Raw genomic sequence first — 15,953 nt, forward strand, 5'->3', positions numbered from 1 at the left:
TAGAATGTGCTGAGACTCAGCATCAAGGGATTGAGAAAACCTTCTCAACCAAAAGGAGGAAGAGTGAAATGAAACAAAATAAAGTGTCAATGGCTGAGAGATTTCAAACAGAGTGGAGAGGTTATCCTGGAGGTTATTCTTACGCATTAAATAGATATCGCCTGTTAGTCAAGCTGTAATGGAGAGGCTGGAGGGAACTGCCTGAAACTGTAGAGCTGTGTTCCAGTAGCCATGTTTCTTGAAGATGATTGTATAATGATACAGCATTCACAATGTGACTGTGTGATTTTGAAAACCTTGTGTCTGATGCTCCTTTTATCTACCTTATTAACAGACAAGTAAAACATGGAATAAAAATAAATAATAGGGGGAACAAATGCTAAAATAAATTTAGTTTAAATGCTGGTGATCATTGGGGGGGAGTGGGGGGTATGATATGTATGAATTTTTTTCTGTTTTCTTTTTATTTCTTTTTCTGAATAGATGCAAATGTTCCAAGAAATTATCATGATGATGAATATGCAACTATGTGATATTGTGAATTCCTGATTATATATGTAGAACAGATTGATCAAAAGTTAGAATGTTTGCATTTGCTTGGTGTTTTTTGGTAATTAAAAAAATTTAAAAATTAATTTAAAAAAAGAATGTTTGCATTTGTTTATTGGTATTTTTAAAAAAATAAAGTAAAAAAAAAAAAGAGCCATAGAGAAATGTGGGACAGCATTAAGCACACCATCATATGTGTAATGGCATTAATGGAAGTAGACAAGAGAGAGAATGAAGCAGAAAAATTATTCAAAGGAATAATGGCTGAAAATGGTCCCAAAATTTATTGGCTACCATTAACCTACATATCCAGGAAGTTCAATGAACTCCAAATGGGATAAGTACAAAGAAATTCACAAATACATTTTCTGAAGCCAAAGACAGGCAAAAAATCTTGAAAGCAGCAGAGAAAAATGATTCGTGTCTTACAAAGAAACTCTAATAAGATAAATGGCTGCCTTCTCATTAGAAACAATGGAGACCAGAAGACAGTGGAATAAAATATTCAAAACACTGATAACCTGAAAAAAACTGTCAACCAAGACAGCAAGTGACCCCAGACAGTAGTTCAAATCCACATGAAAAAATAAAGAGCACTAGCAAAAGTAATTATGCAACTATAAAAGACAATATAGAGCACTGTGACAGTGGCTCAGCAGGTAGAATGTCATGCCATGCCAGAGACCTGGGTTTGATTCCCGGCGCCTGCCCATACAAAAAAATAAAAGACAATATAAATGTATATTTCTTCACCTTTCTTCTCCTACAGATTTTAAAAAGCAATTGTATAAAACTGTAAATATATATTTGTATTTTGTTGGGCATATAATCTATAGACATGATACAGCCAATTCTTATTATTTATAGTAGTTAGGTTCTATAAAGTCACCATGTTCAGTGAATACTGAACTATAGCTCCTGGGGAAATACAGGTGTTAGGCTCCTATAAGTCTCTGATCACAACCAATGAATACCTAACTTTGTTTAATGTGGTTCTGTTTAAATATTAGTGATAAAATATTGCATAAGGACCCTTTTTGAATGGGACCTTATGTAAGTAGTCTACCCTCTGAGCCTCAGTTTCCTTAACAAAAAAATAGACCTAATGATAGTAAGTTGTTATAGGATTAGATGAGAATGCATGTAAATGGCTTAGCATTTAGTGCCTGGCATCTAGTAAACACTCAGTAGATCCTTGCCGAAATTATTTGTTGTTATTGTCTACCATAATGTACAATAGACTACTAGCTCTGTCCCTCCCTCTACCCCTCCCCAGTAATAAAATGAGCAATGCCTGATGTTAGCCCAAAGGGCTAGATTCTCTATGAATCTGAATTATATGTAACTATCTTTCTGTCTTATATAAAACTAAGAATTGACTAGAAAACATGACTTTTTAAAGCCAAGGTATGTTACATATCACAAAATTTGTTTTATATTATCATTATTAAGTAACATTTACTAAGCACTTAACTGTATTTTGCCAGGTACTATATTAAGTAAGCCCTTTTCATCAGTACAATCCTACGTGGTAAATTTTATCAGTATCCACATTTATAAACAAGGAAACTAAGGCCTAGGAAAAAAGGCACAAAAGCACTACCTTTAGCTTTTCCCTGATGTGACCAATAAAGGGCAAAAGAGAGTGCAAACCTCTGTCTGTAACCAAGCCCTTACTTCCTAGTCGCCATGCTTTGCTTCCTCCCTCTAGTTATTTCCTTAGGAGGTTCACAGTGCTATAGATCTAAATATTCCCATTTTATAGATGGAGATGTGATAGCAAGAGACACCAACACCACCCAAGTACCCTTCCCAGAGGCATAACTGAGGGCCTTTCTTCCCCACATCTCTGCAGGTGCCAATCAATACAAGTACGGTAAGAATCGAGCTGAGGAGGATGCCCGGAGGTACCTGATAGAAAAAGAGAAGCTGGAGAAAGAGAAAGACACCATCCGGACAGAACTGATGGCGCTGCGACAGGAGAAGAGGGAACTAAAGGAAGCCATACGGAGCAGCCCAGGTACCTACATGGGTGCGGTCCTAGGGGCCTATGGGCAGCTCAGCCTTGGCAAGGGAGAGTCTCTTGCACAGTCACCTAGTTTCTTACCGAGAAGACCTGAGCTTCTCTCTCTTTTCCTCTGCCTCCTCTTCATCATCATTACAATGCCTACTGATTAAAGGAAATGTCATCAATTTAATAACTGCTTTTCAGTAAGGGGATAAAAAGACATCACAATAATATATACATTTAATGTCATCAGATAAAAAACAGAAAATATGCTTTAGAATCAGGAGATAAAAGATAACATTTTGAACTTCGCAGTCATTCATTCACAGGTGTTTATGGAGCACCGATGTGCTGGGGAAGGATAGATTGCTGCCCCTCTGTAATCTCACACTTTCCTGTGATCCTATTCTGAAATCCAAGGTGATAACCTTATCAAGCCCTGTCTGCTCTGGGCTCTTCCAGACCCCATTTTCTCTTATTTCCTTTGAGTTCTCTCTTTAACTGCAATTCAGCACTCTTTCAGCATGAGGATTTTTACACATCTATAAGAAGTTCCCTCCTTATAGAATTTCCAGGATCACATACCCTGTGAGAATCTGGTGGATCCTTTGACAATTCACAGTGTTGCGAACTATCACAGGAGACTCTGTGCCCCTGGAGCCCATCTGTATAACTGCCTAAGAATCCATGAGCCTCAGATTGAGAACTTCAGGTTTAAAGGATCTGTGTTTGGTTTCGATATAAAGAATTTTCTAGGAGTCATAACCAGAGTATGGAGCAAGCTGACCATCCCTCTTACCCTGCTCAACTTTTTCTTTTTATCACTTTGTAGCATACTAAGTCATTTGTTTATTATATTTATTATTTTTATTTATTGTTTGTCTCACATACACATGCATACACACATTCGATTATAAACTCTATAAGGGCAAGGGTCTTTACCTGTTTTGTTCGCCAGAACACTGCCTAGTACATATTAGGCAGTTAATATTTATTGAATGAATGATTGAATACAAAGAATTCACCATCACTGGAAAACCCTCCAGTACAGCCTCCCTCAGGGCAAACAATGGGATTGATTCATTTTTTAAACCCATCAACATGGCACTTGATACAAGAAAGGTACTAAAACAAGTTTGTTGGATTAAAACAAATAAGCAGCAAAATTCTAGAAGGAACCCCTGGTCTGTGTAAAGCATCATGTTATGACTCTTAATTACAAGTAACAGAAACCAAAATCAAGTTGGCTTAGAAATGCAAAGAAGAAAAATGTAACTGAAAAATCAGATATAACAAGACCCAGGAACTTATATCATGTCATGGGAAGTTTATTTCTGTACTGTTGTTTCTTCTTGCCTTTATGCTGGTTTCTTTCTTCTCCTATGTGGTGACAGAATGGCTGCATAGCTCCAGCCCTCACCCAATCCTCTCAGCCACCCCAGCAGAGAAAGCTTCTCTTTCCAATGGCCCAACAAAAGCCTCAGGATTCACTTTGATTAGACCAACTTTTAACCCTAAACTAGTCACTGTGACCAGAAGATGAAATTTGATTATTGGCAAAGTCTAAATTATGTGCCAACCCCTTGACCTAGATGTGAGTCATTCCCACCCAAACTGGAATAAGAGTGACTAGGTAGCTTCCCAGTGGAAAACCAGGGTAGTGTTTCTAGAAAATGGGGAAATGGATACTGTGCAGGTAACAAATAAACCCTCAACATGGAGTTAGACTCTCAGGCCTGAAGTCTGTCTCTTAACCAAGACTGAGGGACTGGAAAGGCCTTCCAGGAGGGGTAAAAAGGGCCTGAGGCCCTGCCAGACTCCTTGACTCTTCAGGCCAGGCATATCTGCTTCTCCGTGGTGTTTCCAGAAACAGGAGCAAAGTTAAAGGTTCTGGAGGAAGCTGTCGCTACCCTGGAAGCTCAGTGTCGGGCAAAAGAGGAGCACCGAATCGACCTGGAGCTACGGCTTGTGGCTGTGAAGGAACGCTTGCAGCAGTCGCTGGCGGGGGGCCCAGCTCTGGGGCTCTCTGTGACCAGCAAGAGTGGGGTGAGTCTACCTCTTTCTATGCCGGGGCCGGGGCGGAGCGGGTTGCGGGTCAGCTACTCCTTAATCGCCTCCCACAACAGCTTTTATTCATGATAATTTTTGGAGGGTGGAGTTATGTTCATTTACAGATGAGAAAACTGAGGTCCAAAGAAGTGAGAAGACATGCCACAGTTGACACAGCTAGCAGGCAGACTCTTGAGCAAGTTCTGTTGATTCTCTAGCCTATGTTCTCTCCACAAGCAATAACACTATTTGACTTTTTATCCTGAAGATGATCTCAGAAGTGGCTTCAAGTTATCAATTATAATAGCTATAATATGTTGAATAGGAATAACAAACTTGTACTGACCATTCACCATAAGCTAGTACAGCATTTCATCTCACACTGTCTTCACAGCAGTCCTATAAAGTGGTTCTGTGTGTATCAACCCCATTTGACAAACAAGGAAACTTGAGATTTGGAGATGTTAAATGACTCACTCAGGTCACTCAGTTAAGTAGGAGACAGGATTCCAAGTCTAGAAAGTCTGACTCCAGAACCCTGCTTTTAGCCACCATGGTTCATGCCCTCTCCTGGGATTCTGTGTACCAGGCCCCATAATCAGGGCTTGGCATCCTTCACTCTAACTCACATATTAACCCAGCAATGTAGAAACTCTCAGCTTGAATAGGATTTCCTTAAAGAAGACTTCCCTGACCTCAATCTAAAATAGGGTTTCTTAACCTGAATACTTTAGGCATTTTGTTTGTGGGGGACTATCCCACTTGTTGGACCTTTAGCAGTATCTGTAGCCTCTACCCATTAGATGTCAGTAGCATCCCACACTCTCAGTTATGACAACCAAAAATATCTCCAGACATTATCAAATGTCCCCTGGAAGAGCAAATCACCCCCAGTTGACAACCCCCCAGTTAGCAACAGCTCTATTATTCTTCTTCATTTCAGTTAACCACAATTTCTCTAATACATATGTATTTGTGTCTTTACTTGTCTAATGTCTATCTCCCCAACTAGGCTGTATTTTGATGAAGAATTGGGCTCTGTTTTACCACTACATCCCTAGCCCTTTAAAGAATCTGAAAAATAGTAGGCATGCAATTAATATTTGTCAAATGAATAAACACTATCCCTGCTTTTGGACAAGGAAATGAAACAGAGACAAAAATAACAGGTTTGACTAGTATCAGTTGTCATTGGGAACTGTATTATTATTGTTGTCCAATGTCACCCTGCCAGGTCAAACCACACCCGGTGACTCTGAAGCCAACACCGTTTCTTATGCCAACACTTCCACTCCAAGGAGCATTTCCTACCTCATTTTACAAATGAGAACATGAGGGCCAGGGACAAAGCAACTTCGCAGGCCACAGAGGGTTGGTGGAGAACCAGGGGCGGGATTCTCTCATCCCAGCAGAGTCCTCCACCTAATATTCCCATTCCAGAGTACTCTTCTTTCCACATTTGATCCTTTTGACATCCTTTACAGCTAAAAAGTAGTCTTCTCTAAATTTCCCACAGCCTCAGCTATTAAGATATCATACTTAAGGAACTACATATCCAATAAAGTACTAAGCAATTGTCTGGAAAATTTAAGAGATAAAGACAGTGTAGAAAATGAGAAGGAAAACAGCACAGAGGTTAACAGAGGTGGCTGTGGGGCTTGAATCTTAGGTTTCTCGATTACCAGCTGTGTGGCCTTGAGCACATGACTTGACTTCTCTAGGCTTCAATTTCCTCATCTGTAAAAAGGATGACTAATAATAGTACCTACTTCATAGACTTGGCAATATTAATTGAGCTATTCTATGCAAAGCCTCAATGAAGGTTGAGTAATTTCAGATGTCATTATCTTTATTCCAAGACCTTGAAATATCATCATCCCCTCACCCTTTCATTTTAAAGCATTGTGACTTTCATTTAAAAAAAAAATGCCCTCTTTTGTTTGAGGGTTGATTGGGTATAGACAGCCAACACTAGATGTTACCTATGTAACTGTTTCTTGCCATTAACAGGAAACTGCAAATAAACCCCAAAACAATGCTCCAGAGCAACCTCTCCCTGTCAACTGTGTTTCTGAGCTGAGGAAGAGGAGCCCATCCATAGTAACCTCCAACCAAGGAAGGGTGCTACAGAAAGCCAAGGTACAGCAATAGCTCACCTAATCAAAATTCAGATATCTGGCAGCCTCTTTTATATGGAACCTCACCAAGAACTAAAAACGCAGCTATTGAGAACAACAGAGAATTGCCCAAACATCCATGCATTCAAATTCATGAACTTTGCCCAAAAGGAAAGACCCTAAAATCTCGTTTAGAACCTATTTACTCATTTTTTTTTCATTGTAGCAACATATATATAGAACATACAATTTTCCATTGTAATCATTTTAAAATTTTCAATTCAGTGGCATAAATTACTTTTACAATGTTGTGCTACCATCACCAACTTCCGTTACAAAAAGTTTTTCATCAGCCAGCACAGGAATTCTGTACCCTGTAAGCAGTAACTCCTCATTATCCTTCTGTTTACTCTTTATGAACAATACTTTTAACAGCTCGTTTCTGAGTTTACAATATGTTTTGAGCCCCAAAATGCCCCATTTTATAGGTGAGGAAACTGAGGCTCAGGTGTAAAGGGACTTGCCCAAGGCTATGCAGGATGGTATTCAGAGAGCTGAGAAGCAAACCTCTCTTCTAGTCCTAAGCCCAGGGCACAGTCATCATTACAGATCTACAGTCCCTTCTCTGAAACTCTTGGGGCCAACTTTTTGGATTTTAGAAAGGTAATGTGGTACATATACTGTATATGATAAAACATCCCAACGAGTTCTCAAGCAGTACCCTCTTAGCAAACATGTAAAGTATTTCTACAGCAAGACATGGGAATAGTCATACCACACGGGATAACGATTATAAACAACCTCACATTAGTTCAAATCAGGTTTGTGCCAGAACTTAGGAGAAACAATTTTGGTTTCAGAGCCTTCTGGATTTCAGAAAGGTAGATAAGGGGGTATAGACCCAAAATAAAAATGCCTGGTGTAACAGAGTTTCTCAGTAATCCTTTGCTGAAGTTGACATTGAGACCAGTCTAGCAGCAGCACAGAGTGTCTGAAAAATTGGTGGGAGTGAGACTAGAAAGACAGTTTGATATAGGAGGACCTAAATATCAGGCTAAGAAAAGAAACCAGTGAGTTTTCAAAGAATAATCTCTTTTTTAAAATAAAACATAAAATTCAGCTTTATTAGGTTAAAACAAAGTGTGTGGGGGCAGACATCCTGTTTGAAATTATGGACAATTTCATTCATTTATTCAAGAAATACATATTGAACATCTGCTAAATTCCAGGCACTTTGCTAAACACTTTGAATATATTTTGCCACTTAATCTTTACAGCAGTGGAGTAAAGAGGCATTATAAGCCCATTTCACACGGAGAGAGACTGAAGTTCAACTGGTAGAACAGAGCAGTGAGCAAGCCAGACAAAGTCCTGGCTCTCGGGGAGCTCCCATCCTAATGAAGGGAGAAAGGTAATACATAAGCACCCAACTAATATATAAGATAATTTCAGAAAATGACACATACTACAAAGAAGAGATAACAATAATGAATGACTGAGAGCAGGGTTATAGCAATAGACAGGTTAGGGAAAGCCTTTCTAACAAGAGACATGAATGTCAAGAAACACAAACCATAAAAAAATTGGAGGCAAAAGCATTCCAGTGTAAAGAAATGCAAAGGCTCTCAAAAGTGCCTGACAGACAGAACGGGAAGCCAGAGTGTCTGGAGCATAGTGAGTAGAAAAGTGAATGGAACAAGTTGGGGCCCAGTGAGTGAGAGAGAGAGAGGAATGAGTTGGAGAGTGAAGAGGTAAGCAGGGCCTGATCATTTAGTTCATGACTTGGAATTGCATGTTAGATTACATTTAAAGGACAGCTGTTCATTACTTTCATGTCAACATTGCTTTAGGAATGCTTGCCAATCTGTCTGGGATCACACCAGCCTCAAGTGGTTTAAAATTCAGGGCTCTTTGCAGGACACTGCATCTAGGCTGCACTGAATCCTCAAGTTGGTATTGTTGACTTTTAGAGCCAAAGAAGGAAAAGGCTTTATTCTTTCCATCAGTCAGTCAGTCACTCAAGAAATATTTCTTATCTACTGTGTGTAAAGCCTTGTTCTAGGTTCTTATTACATAGCAGAGAACAAAACAGCCACTCCATGAACTCATGGAGCTTATCTTCTAATTGGGAAGACAAGACTGCAAATAAATACAAAATAAAGACTATACTGTCAGAGGGCAATAAGAACTTTGAAGAAAAATAAAGCAGGGTAAGGGGAGAGTGGGTGAGGAGTAGAGGCACTGTTTTTATTACTGTAACAAGAAAGACCTTTCTAAGGAAGTTACAGATATGCAGAGACCTGAATACTGAGAGGGTGTGAGTCTTGTGGGTATACGAGGGAAGGATAGTCCAGGGAGAGAGAAGAGCAAGTGCCAAATCCATAAGGTGGGAAAGAGCTTGGCATGTTCAAGGAACACCAAGAAGATCTGAGTGATTTTTGCAGAAAAAGCAAAAGGGTGAGCATTAAAAGATGAGATCAGACACATAAACAGCCAGAGGGCCATATCATCTAGACCAGATGTTTTCTGTAAGGGACCAGATAGTAAATATTTTAACCTTTATGGACCATGTGGTCTCTTTCACAGCCATTTAATTCTGCCATCATGGCACAAAAACAGCTATGAATAATATGTAAATAATGAACATGGCTGTGTCCCAGAAAAATTTTATTCATGGACACTGAAATTTGAATTTTGTATCATTTTCACATCACAAAATATCGTTCTTCTTTTAATTTTTTCCAAACATTTAAAAATGTAAAAATATTTCTTAGCTGATAGATCATAATAGGCAGTAGGCCAGATTTGGCCTGTGGGCTGTAGTATGCCCATCTTTCACCTAAAACCTTATAGGCCATTGGAGGAACTTTGGATTTTGCTGTAACATAATGGAAAGTAACTGGAAAGTTTTGAGGAAGGGGTTATTGGATATAAATTATATTTTAAAAAGACCATTCAGGCTATATTGAGAATGACTGAAGGGACAAGAGAGACCAGTTAGAAGGCTACTATAGTAATCTAGATGAGAAATAAAAAGGGTTTATTTATGGAGGTGACAAGAAATGGCTAGTTTTGGAAATAGAGTCAAAGGATTTGCTGAAGATGTGTACAATGAGGTAAAGAAAGGAATCAAGAGTGACGCTGAGGCCATCATTCTGAACAACTGCAGGTGAATGAAGTCTAGAAGAAGAGCAAGTTGGGAGTGGAGGATCCTCCTACTAAGAATTTTCCACCCATCACCCTGGTTCACACCATCACCTCCAGGGCTGGCTGGTAACCTCCTGCACTGTTTAAAAGCCATTTACCATTGGCCACAACTTCAGTATCCCTCTAGGTTAAACTTGTAGGCAGCCCCGGAGTGCCTGCCCACACCCTTCCTTACCAAACTGTTTTGGTTTCCCTTTCATAAGCCTCCAATCTCATCCCAAGTTCCTATGAAATAGCACTGGAGCCAAATGCAGTCCCCACTGCCCTACCCTCTTGGAGCTTCAGTTTCCTTATCTGAGGAATAAAAACTGTGTGATCCCTGAGCCCCCTTCTAGATGAGGACCAGAGTGGAGAAGTGACTTAACCAAGGTTACAAAAAGAAAGTGTGGAAAGTACCTACAGCTCTCTAACCTGGCCCGTGGAGGTCTTTATATAATTAAGTGCAGTGAAAACATTTTTTCATGTTTTTACAAGTCATACTTAATAGTCAACAAAACCAATCTGACTTGTCTTTCTGTACTTCAGGAATGGGAAATGAAGAAGACCTAAAAAAGAGGATGAAAATTTCATCTCCAAGGAAATGTCAACTTGTTCATCTAAAGCAGAAATGCTTTCTTCCACCAGGAGACATCAGGAAAAGACTGGAAGTAGCCCTCCATTCTCCGGGGAACCCAAAAGACCAACCATTACAGTCTGCATGATTTGGGGGGATATATGGGGTGGGAAGAGGGAAATGGAGGACATCCTTATGACTTTTTAGAGGGTGGAAAATGGGGTTGGGGAAGACAGTGTTGTGCACAGTTGCAAAGGTTTTGTTAGATGTCTTTGCCTTCCTTTCTAAAGGACAAATGAAAGCACCTGTGACTAAGCCATTCCACCCATACATCACATTCCCCTTCCTTTGGCAGAGAAAGGTAATGCTAAAGCATCGGTGCTGCAGTGTAAAGAGATAAGATGGTCATCTGATCACACTTTTGCCAATTAGATTCATGTTGTACATAACTGACAACTTGTGGGTAAGACAAATAGGCTTAAAATTCAATAGAATTCTCCCTACCTGTTTAAAGGTGAACAAAAGCCAAAGAAAACATCCAAATTCTACAGTCATTCTTCATCATTCCTCATAACCAGAGTGCAGTTATTGGAATCTTCCAAATATTAGTGATTTCTAAGTGTGCCGCAGGCTAGGATAGGTTGAGGAAGTGACATATTTTAAGCTTTCAGTGACACTGGCAGGAGCATGAATTTCTAAAGTCCACAGGCTATTGCAGGCATCATAAGGTGGGGGTCATTTGCTGTCAGTGAAGCCCTTTAACCTTTTTTTATATGATGTTCAGCCTCTTGGGGCTGTGGTTAGAAATCCATGTGACTCTTTAGGTCTTTATTGTGATTGAGTCTTCTTCTTGTACTTGGAAGCCCACCAGTCTGCCCTTCCATATCTGCTACAAAGTAAAATTAGCAGGGGAAACCAAAAGGGTAGTGGCTCATTTCTGCCACATGGGTTTTAAGCCCTTTATAAATACTTGATACTTTTATAAGGGACAGCAAGGATCTCAAGTTCTGGGCAGTCTTGTGTACTGTGCCACTCACTACTGGCTTAATACTGTATGCACTTTATGGGTCTTTAACACATTTCCCTCCAATAAAGGTAAAATCATTTAACTAAAAACACAGATGTTAAATAGTGAAGGGGAGAGAAGGGAAGTCCCAGGCTAACCTCTGGACGCTTTGCTAGAAGCTTTACATACTTTACCCCACCTTAAAAAGGTTTTAAATACTTTACCCGACCCATACATTTCCACCCTCTGAAGTAACTGGAAACTAAAGTAGGGAAGATATCCTAACCAAATCATCCAACTGGTCAGTGGTTGTTTTAGTTTGCTAATGCTGCTGGAATGCAATGTACCAAAAATGGGTCAGCTTTTATAAAGCTAACAAGTTTACAGGTTTACAGATCTAAGGCCATAAAAATGTCCAAACTAAGGCATCCAGAAAAAGATATCTTGACTCAAGAAAGAGTGATGGCATCTGGAACACCTCTGTCAGCTGGGAAGGCACGTGGCTAGTGTCTGCTGTTTTTTGGCTTCTGATTTCAAACAGCTTCCCCAAGGGCATTTTCCTTCTGCATCTCCAAACCTCTTTCTGTGTTGGCTCTGAGCTTTTTCAAAATGGTTCCCTCATAAAGGACTCCAGTAAGCAGATTAAGAACCAATTTGAATGGGTGGAGACACATCTCCATGGAAACAATTTAATTGAAAAGATCCTACCCAAACAATAAGTCTGTCCCCACAAGATTGGACTAGGAAAAATAACATGGCTTTTCTGGGGTATATAATAGCCTCAAACCAGCACAGTGACAAAGTCTGTATCCAAATGAGGTTGGGTTTGAACTCTACCTCTGTCATAGCTGGATGACCTTGGAAAAGTCCTTTGACATCTGAATCTGGCTTTCCTTATCTGTGAAAACAGAATTAACAATTGTACCTTCCTCCAAAGACTTGGGGGGATTCAATGAGAAATGTGAGAAACAACTGTACAGGTGATACTGGCTATTATCATTGACTAGACAAGAACTGTCTGATTCAGATGCCTATGTTCTCTCCCCTAAAGACATGACTTTCACATGGTAATTACAACTACCAAGAACTAAAAGGCAGTCAGTCCAAAGTCTACTAATTTTCATACAGATTCCACCTGATATCTTCAATGACAAAGGAATCCATATACTCTGGATTGTCAGTGTTCCTTTTTAAAATGTGGATCCTAGAATGGCACCCAGCAATCCAACTATGTCTTCAGTGTATGTCACATTCTTCCTCAGGCAGTTGTCTAGATATGTGTCTTTTTCCACCAATAGATTTTTTAAAAATGTTTTTATTGAGAAATCTTCATACACATTCCATACATGGTGTACAATCAGTGGCTCAGAGTATCATCACATAGTTGTGTATTCATCACCATGATCATTTTTTGAACATCTCCAGAAAAAGAAATAAAAGCAAAAACTCATACATACCGTACCCCTTACCCTTTGACCACTGGTATTTCCATCTACCCAATTTATTTTACCCTTTGTCCCCCCATAATTTATTTATTTTATCCATATCTTTTTACTCATCCATCCATACCCTGGATAAGAGGAGCATTAAACACAAGGTTTTCATAATCACACAGTCACATTGTAAAAGTTGTATCTTTATACATTCATCTTTAAGAATCAAGGCTGTAGAACAGAGCTCAACAGTTTCAGGTAGTTGCCTCCAGTCTCCATCAATAAATATTGGACTCCTTGAGAGAGTTCAATAATTAACATTTGACTAGATACTTAATAATTAAAATTTGCTAAGTGTTCATCATGTGTCAAGCACCATGCTAGCCAGAGCCAGCTTCATAGGCCTTTGCAGTCATCCAGAGCTTCACGCTTAGAAGGTCCCTGTGTTTGATTATGCTTTGCTATTACCCTCTTAATAATTTCTGATTAAAGGACTCTGCATTTTCATTTTGCATAGGGCCATGTAAAATATATAGCTGATCCTGGTGCTAACAATCCCTTTCCAGGCATTATCCCTTTATTCTTCATTAAAACCCTGTGAGATACATTCTATGATTAGCCCATTTTTCACAGTCCAGGAAATGAAAGCTCAGAAAAGTGAGCTAACTTCCCAAGTTTGCAGTTAGAAAGTGGTAGAGTCAACACTTAAATACAAGAGTTGGACTCTAAGAGGCTTTACTCTTAATTCCAAAACTCTATTCCATCCATGTATTTCCCCTCCCCTTACCACTCCAATATCAAGAAGCACATTAGAACTTAAGAAATAAGAAGAATGAATACATGTATGCAGTACAGTTAAGTTTGGCAGCTAAGGCAAATGTAAGCAAAATGGCTAGAGCATGGATGCCTCTCTTGCTTGTGAAAATGCCTTGTTTAGTTGTGTTTTTTCAAAGTACAGGCTCACAAGTCTGAGAAGGGCTTGAAACCCCATCCTTTCCAACACTGTCAAGTGAACTGTCAGAATTCTGGTGTTATTGGATCCTCAGTGGGGTACCTAGAGCAGGCTCACCAATCTGTTTGAGCTTCAATTTCCTCATATGTAAAAGGGGATTAAAATCCCTCTTAAATCATACGGCTCTTCTGAAAGTGCCAAAAGGAAACAAGGTATTAGTTATAAGACATTTGAGCTAGACCTTGGATGGAATATAAAGATGCAAGACTAGTTCTATCCTCATAGAACTCAAAGGCAAGCAGAATAGATTGTGACCCAAATAACTACTGTACAAGGAAACCATGCTATGGTGAAGAATCAGAGGCTGAAATCACCGACTTTCTATTCTTTGAAAGAAAAAATGGTTTTCAATCTTGTTCTAGTTTGCTAGCCACCAGAATGTGATATACCAGAAACAACGGATTTTTAAAACGGGAATTTATTAAGTTACAAGTTTATAGTTCTAAAGTTGTGAAAATGTCCAAATTAAAGCAAGGCTAGAAAAATATCCAATCTAAGACATCCAGGGAAAGATACTTTCAGTATTTCTGTCTCAACTGGAAAGGCACATGATGAACATGGAGGTGTCTGCTAGTTTTCTGTCCCAGCTTCTTGTTTCATGAAGTTCCCCAGGGGGCATTTTCCTTCTTCATCTCCAAAAGTCTCTGGCTGCATGGGCTCTCATGGTTCTCCTCACTTTAAAATGGGACTCGCCAAAATGTTTCCTCTTTTAAAGGATTCCAGTAAACTAAGCAAGACCCACCTGGAATGGGCAGAGTCACAAGTCCATGGAAGCCATCTAATCAAGTTACCCACAACTGGGTGGATCACATCTCCATGGGAACAATCAAAAAGCTCCCAGCCAGCAATATTGAATGAGGATTAAAGGACATGGCTTTTCTGGGGGCCACAAATTCAAGCCAACACAAACCTTAAGCCTGCAACTGCAAGTTTCCTGGAACCCAATCAGCAGTCAGATTCCAAATCCTCTCAGCTTTCCATCCTTAATCTAAAATTCATCCACTTCTTCCCATCTCCACTGATACCACCCTACTTCATGAATTCATTCAATAGATATTGAGGACCTACTATGTGCTCATGAAATGTGTATTAGATGCCAGAAATCACAGCTGTGAAGACAGACACTCTCATGAAGCTCACACTATAGCTGGGGGTAAAAAAACAAAATAGTAAGAGAAAACAAAAAGTGTGCTGGGCACAGCTACTTTGGACAGGGTGGTTAAACAGAGGTTTCTGTCATGGCGACCCCAGGACAAAATACAGCACTCTTCTGCCTCAGTTATTGCAATAATTTCTGTCTCCCGCTTCTCTTCTGACATTCTGCTATGTCCTCACGGCAGCTAAAGTGACCTTTAAACATGTAAAGGGTTTATCGCAGGCCCCACTGCAATTAGAGTAAGGTTTACTTCATTTAATAAAAAATTTGAACACTTACTACATTAGAGCACTGTTCATCAGGACTGAACAGACAAAAAAATCTGCATTAATGGAACCTAACGTTCTGAGAAGGTACAAGACACTACACATCATCTTTAAATATAAAGTAAAAAAAGTGATGAGATGGGGGAAGTCGAAAGGCATAGTTTCAGGCTGCGAATTTTTTAATCCCTCACGTGGTTGCCCCCGCCCCTTCCTACACTACTGTCCTTTACTGAATGAGTAGATGAAGAGAGGATGATTTGTAGATGCTGTTTCTCCCCATCTGAACCATTTTCCTCCTCTCTTCACCTACTCATTCTTCAGCTCTCAGTTCAAATTTCACTTTCTTTCAGAAAACTCACCAGATTCAGCCATGTTTGTATTCTCGGCTTTCAAAACCATACCTCTCAACTTTAATCACGTCATACCTTTACCTGACATCGTGTTGCATTTATTTATTGTTTATAACTTCATATAAACTCCATGAGGGACAACAGTAACCCGCTTACTCGTGACAGTACCTCCAACGCCGAGCACAAGGCCACGGTCCTCTTAACAGGCTTCACACTCTCAGACCGCAGAGCGGAAGTATCGCTACTC

The 15,953-nt window shown here is 39.7% G+C and overlaps 1 protein-coding gene and 1 long non-coding RNA gene across 5 annotated transcripts in view; one reads left to right on the forward strand and one right to left on the reverse strand.

Annotated features, from left to right (window-relative positions):
- The window catches only part of AFAP1L1 (actin filament associated protein 1 like 1), a 70,845-nt gene extending 54,987 nt beyond the window's left edge, over positions 1-15,858 (forward strand). For both annotated transcript variants that reach the window (XM_077137369.1, XM_077137370.1), the window contains 4 exons: positions 2,405-2,569; positions 4,425-4,603; positions 6,617-6,745; positions 10,456-15,858. In XM_077137369.1, coding sequence (XP_076993484.1) covers positions 2,405-2,569; positions 4,425-4,603; positions 6,617-6,745; positions 10,456-10,479 — 497 coding nt within the window. In that variant the 3' untranslated portion in view covers positions 10,480-15,858. The remainder of the gene's footprint in view (positions 1-2,404; positions 2,570-4,424; positions 4,604-6,616; positions 6,746-10,455) is intronic.
- LOC143663965 (uncharacterized) overlaps positions 1-15,922 on the reverse strand; it is a 48,022-nt gene extending 32,100 nt beyond the window's left edge. For all 3 annotated transcript variants that reach the window (XR_013166253.1, XR_013166251.1, XR_013166252.1), the window contains exon 1: positions 15,875-15,922. This is a non-coding gene — a long non-coding RNA (uncharacterized LOC143663965). The remainder of the gene's footprint in view (positions 1-15,874) is intronic.
- Between the last annotated feature and the right edge of the window lie 31 nt (positions 15,923-15,953).

Source organism: Tamandua tetradactyla, chromosome 20, assembly GCF_023851605.1.
Source record: "Tamandua tetradactyla isolate mTamTet1 chromosome 20, mTamTet1.pri, whole genome shotgun sequence".
In the NCBI taxonomy this organism is placed as follows: Eukaryota; Metazoa; Chordata; class Mammalia; order Pilosa; family Myrmecophagidae; genus Tamandua; species Tamandua tetradactyla.